At 32.9% G+C, this 6,000-nt stretch overlaps 1 protein-coding gene across 1 annotated transcript; it reads left to right on the top strand.

The window, feature by feature from the left end:
- Window positions 1-3,180: 3,180 nt before the first annotated feature.
- On the top strand, window positions 3,181-4,769 carry LOC116345300. The gene has a single exon (XM_031774548.1). It carries the CDS (start codon window positions 3,412-3,414, stop codon window positions 3,922-3,924), a length of 513 nt encoding a protein of 170 aa, XP_031630408.1. The 5' UTR covers window positions 3,181-3,411; the 3' UTR covers window positions 3,925-4,769.
- Window positions 4,770-6,000: the final 1,231 nt, after the last annotated feature.

The raw sequence follows: 6,000 nt of genomic DNA, 5'->3' as shown, positions 1-6,000 counted from the left end.
TCATGAAATTTTGTCTAGATCATTTTTTTGGCAGAAAATTAAGTTTCACGACGATCGGATTAAAGATAAAAAAATTCAATATGACAAATAATCGACCATAGGACAAGTATAGTTGTCAGACATTGAATGGCGCTGTATCTATCCTATAAACATCGAACTAATAAAAATGTGTGGTGGTTCATGTCTTATTTAATATACAATAGTGGAAATTTATCCAATGCACAAACCATTTCTTCTAGTTCCTCACCATTTCTTCTAATTTTGTTAAAAAAACGGATCCCGACAGATCCCAACGGATCCCGACAGATCCCAACGGATCCCAACGGATCCCGACAGATCCCAACGGATCCCAACGGATCCCGAACGGATACCAAACGGTTCCCGAACGGATCCTAAACGGTTCCCGAACGGATCCCAAACGGATCCCAACAGATCCCAAACAGATCCGATTCCGAGCGCTATATACTATTGACTTTTAGTACCTAGAATTGACTGAACCTTCATATAAATACCTCCTTCCGAACTAATATTTTTTCAATTCACATGCCCCTCTGCCAAATCGACAATTTTCAATATTTTTCCAAACTCTCGAAGGTTTTGAAGGTTCACATTTGTGCATGTAGTCGGTGCGCGTCGCTGTCTGTTTCGCTGCTCTGGGGCCATAGCAATCCATATAGCGAGCCATTAGTAGTTTTTTCTATAGTAAATATTTCAAAATAAGGAATTTATTCGAATATTTATCATTTTACCGTTTGGAATCGGATCCGTTTGAGATCCTTATATAATAGTTTTTTCTATAGTGAAAATAAAAGTTTTCATTTTTCTATATAACGAAACTATTCGAAAATGTGTTATATTCGATAGAAAATTTTATACATCGCAATTATTGAAAATGATATTATTGATCGGATCACATTTTTTGTGATCGGATCACATTTTTCGTGATCGGATCACATTGGGTAACTTAGTTTTCTGCAAAAAAACTGATCTAAGATTGAACTGGGATCGGATGAGTTTGGTATCGGATCCGTTTGGGATCACATTTTTTGTGATCGGGTTCATGAAAATCAGATATAGCGAGAAGTGCTTGACAATCATCAGCTTATAAGTGGCCAGTTAAATGCTCAGGCACATTGATAGTATCATTGAAATAAATCGAAAAGAATGTTTGGCCGAAATTACTACCTTGAAGAACTCCGTTTTGAATAGAAATGAAGTCGGCCTCAAATTCGCCCACTTTGACTTTTTGATTAATATTACTATAAATTAACTTTACTAATTTCAACGCGTTTTCGGTGAAGCCGTATGATTCGCAAACTTTAAGAAGAAGGGCATCATGAGAAACTGAGGAAAATGCACTCTTAATGTCTAATGAGGCGGAAATTAGAGCTTTTTTACGATTTAGCGCATCTGATACTCTCTGATATGTTTAACAATGCAGTGGTACAACTGTGATTTTTACGAAAACCAGATTTCCATTCGCATTACACTATAGATAGCCAGTTCATAAGAATTGCGAAAAAATTTGGGATTTCATGGATTTCCAATCAAAGATTAATTCAGATTAAGTTCCATTTCATTTTATATTTCGAAAAGTGTCAAGTTTTAGTTCGAACATCAATTTTCTCTGAACTTTTCCTCTATATAAATTCAATATTGGATTTGAATAAAAACAAGACTTAATATGATCTAAAAAAACATTTCATTTTGCAAGATGTAAGCTTTGAAGCTTGCCAAAGTTTGAAAAGCTTTACATTTAAATATGTATAGATGGAAGAAAACCTTATAACATTCATTAATTCCATTTATTAGGTTTTTGTGTCGTATGATTACTCTGGATTCCAAAGTCTGAAAAATGTATGCCTTGTCAATTGAAAATTCGATCCCTTTTTATTTCGGTAAACAGTTCTTTAACCCTCTAGTGCATAGCCCTGCCTTTGGACATGGTGTATAAATTATTGTCTAAAATATATAATTAAAAAAAAAGATTTTATTTATGAATTAAAATACATTCAGTAGGGTTCAGGCTTTCATTTTCCGGTCATTTGACAACTGGATGTAAATCGGTTGTTTAATTATAAACACGGTTGTACTCGAAAACAGAAATTTGACAAAAAATTATCATTTTCTTTGTTTATAGCAGTTTTACTGCAGTTTAAACAATGGTTTTGATTGTTCTCGAATTTTGTCAGTAGCATTTTTTGAGAAAACCATGCGATTTTTTGAATTTCGATTATTTTTTTAAGGAATTATAAACCAAAACAATCATAGAAAAATAAGTCTCATGTCGAAAAAAAATTAATGCATTAGAGGGTTAAATTCGATACCAATCCGTCAAATTCAATGTTCTGGGTGGAAAAAAGCTACACAAGATTTTCATTCACAACCTCAAGAGATTGATTAGAAGATGAGAAAAATACTTACCATTAGATATTCATACATTTTGTAATAAAATGGGTCAAATTATGGAAAAAACTTCAATTCATAACCTCCAATGTGAAGGTCAATTAAATACGCCTTTTCCTCAATACATACATAACAAATTGAACATGTGACATGAATGTGCATTACAATGCTTTGAGTTGTATATGCTGTTCTTTATACAAATGTAACGGTAAATTTTCACGTGTCGCTATTGTTCGCTAAAATAAAAATAAATATTTTCTTCGAATTTATAGAAATTATTCTAAAATAATTTGCCATGTCCTTTTGCATTTATTCCGGTATTCCCCATGATCAACGGTTAATTCGTACTTATATCGACGCAAGATGTACTGCATTCTACGAATCATATAATACAATGATAATAAACATGAATTTCTCTGACATTCAGTGTATCCAAGTAATAAGATCGGTAAGCGACAAGTGGGGCAAATTCAATTTATCTGATTTCATTGTTGATATCGGGACGCGGTACACATATTTAATATGAATAAAATGCATACATTGTCGTGGCGCACGATTCATGAAATATAAAAAAAAGCAGAGTGGGAGAATTAATAGTATTGGTATTGTTTGTGAAAAGAAGTAAGGTGTATACATCGCACGAGTATGTTACGATATATAGCGTATCGATAGTTTGTAACAACCGTTCCCCGACAATTCCGTTTATTTTATCGTTATATGGTTTGGTGGCGACGTTTCCAATCCATTATGTTAGTTGGAAATTGTTTGCATATTGAGCAGGTGGCTTTTTATTTACGCTGTTGCCTTTGCCTATTAAAAGCCGTTACAACTGGTGATTGTCGAAGTTGAAGTTTTTCGATTTGTTCAACAACGAAAAAGACAAACAAAAGTCAAAAAATTCTTCGAAAAATCATCGAAGTAAGTATTTCAGAACTTATGAAAATTTCCGAGATTTTTTTTTGAAAAAAAGACCATCGAAATTATCTGAAGAAATAAGTATAAAAAATGGTGCAATGCGATAAGAGCCATAGCGAATCGATGGCAACAAAACCGATCGGTGAAATTGTTCAAACTGTTTTATCGGTGGCAAAAAATACACATCGAATTACAAGCGGTTTTTCTGATGCAATAAAGCTGTTATCAAATACACCCGAAGATGCGCAGTTTTGTTTTTTAGCCGAACCAAAGCGTGGTGATAGCGCCACACACATGCACGAGGTATTGCTGCAAGCATTTTGCTACGAACATGGCATCTATATCATTAAAGTGGATAGCGGACGAAAATTGGCACACGTTTTGGGTACATTCACTTCGGACGAAACATGCGTTTTGATACGGAAGAATACAACCGGAAATAATAACAATATCACACCGGACACCGACAATGATGATGATGCAAAAGCAGCAACCACCTCAAGAACCGGACCTGGTTCCAATGAAGAGGATATTTTGGTGAATTTCTGTGAAAATTCTTGGCATAGTGCCGACTATTGCATAGTTAAATTACCGGAATCATGAATAAATCTGATTTCATCGTCATCGCCATCAATTTCAAATGAACAATTCGATTCATTTGGAAATCAATTATCACTTTTTCACTGTGTGAAATTCTCCAACTGCGCCGAATCTGAACAACATGATTTTAATTGTTCACGCGTCCCATGCGTGCTACATCGCAGATACATACGTAATTCTTCAATGAAATATGCAAAAACAATTGAAAAAATCGCTTAAATATAGATTTTAAATATATATAATTTAATCTAAATAAATGTGTTATATATGACCGTATACGAGGGTTCCGCTCTGAAATTAGACAAAAAATAATTGTGAAAAATCACTGACTTGATGTGAAATGGCAATAAACTGAAATGCGATACAAAATATGCACGTAGGAAAAAAACGGTTTTTTTTTCTTCACATTATTTGATTGCAACGCATTTAAGGGCTACATTTTTTTCGTTAACGTTAACTTCGTCGTAAAACAATTTTATTACTGTAGTAACTTTTTTCGTTCGTTGTAAGCTTTTTTTTCTTCTCTTGTTTAAATTTTACGTTGAATTAAGTGTCACAACGTTAAAGTATCAAATGTACAACCCAAATTTTTGCATTGAACACGTTAGGCAAATGCATCAAATGCGTTATACAAAATTGCAAACGAAAACACAATACCATACATATTCAAACTGATCTATTTTTAAACAAGTTGCTATTGCTGTTGTATACATATAAATATGTTGTTTTTTTTTTTCAATTCGCCAATGGTGTTATTTTCATTCGAAGTTTGTTTTGATCGTTTGTCGCTCACACAAAAGAACTGTGAATTTCGACATGTTCAATTCAGGTGTTTAGTTATGCTTTTACTGGATTTTTATTTTCTTCTTCTGTTATTTTCGTAAATTTGCATTTAATTTAAGCTCAAATTACATTAAGACAAAATTGAAATATTTATAAAAATATCGAGAAACTGGAATGAATAAAAGAATTCAATTTAGATGGAAAAAGTAAAAACAGCAATTGAATGTGTTTAATTTTAATTGAACGAGAGAAAAACAAGATCATCAAATGACCCTGAGCATGTGACGAATTCATCAATACGAAAAATAAAGAAACTAAGAATAAATTGTCTTGATTAACTCTTCAAATATACGAATTTAAATCGCTGTTTCTCTCCCATTTACTTGTCTAGTCTTTTTATAAAAAATATCGAATACATTATTTAAATTCCATTTGAACAATAAAAAAAACACAATTACTGTTTAGTCCTCGAATCGTGTGAAAACCATTTTTGGTAAAACATCACATTCATCAATATTTGAAATAATAACATTGCCAACTTCAATGGATCACATGTAAATGCATATGTAAATTTTCATTGTTTTTCCAAAAATGAAAAGGTAACATAAATTCAAGAGTCACTTAATTAAATTAGGACAAAAACGCCCATGCGGAAAGGTAAAGAACGATACAAGCTACTTCAACAATTAGATTATCACGTATTCCGCTCATATTCAATTTCCTGACAATTGAATACTGCACTAGACATAACTAAAAAAAATTGCATCGATTTTTGATGCAAATTGTGTGGGCAAATCGAAACTATAGACTCTCTTATGTGCATGGTTATCCAACTAGTGCACTTTTTCTATTAACTATCAGCTCAATTACCCTGTTTTTTATCATCCAAATGCTATGGATATTTTTTTTTTCTATATTGTACTCCACTCAAAGTATAATGGCTTTTGATGCACACAATCGCAATACTTACGCTTTTATGTATATTGTTTGCACTTAAAACTAGGAACTACAAACGATATTTATGTCTACCACTTTAAATGTAGATCGATAGTGAGGAAGTATGTGAATAAGAGTCATTTTCACACAGATCTTCACCTTGACAAAAGTGGCTTATCGAAGTCATGTCATTTCAATTTTCAATAGATGACAACAAACATGTGGTGCTTCTTGAAAACACGCCGGCTACATAACAACTGTTTACAATCCATTATTCGTATTCCAAATGAATGTAGACAAATATCTACGGTGATAGAGAGCTAGAGAGGCAGACGGAGATGGAGAGAGATAGTGATCAAT

Source organism: Contarinia nasturtii, unplaced genomic scaffold (assembly GCF_009176525.2).
Source record: "Contarinia nasturtii isolate CC-2019 unplaced genomic scaffold, AAFC_CNas_1.1 Cnas_scaffold_1240, whole genome shotgun sequence".
Lineage (NCBI taxonomy): Eukaryota > Metazoa > Arthropoda > Insecta > Diptera > Cecidomyiidae > Contarinia > Contarinia nasturtii.
Note: the sequence above shows the minus strand (reverse complement) of the source record. Positions and strands in the feature narration are given on the sequence as shown.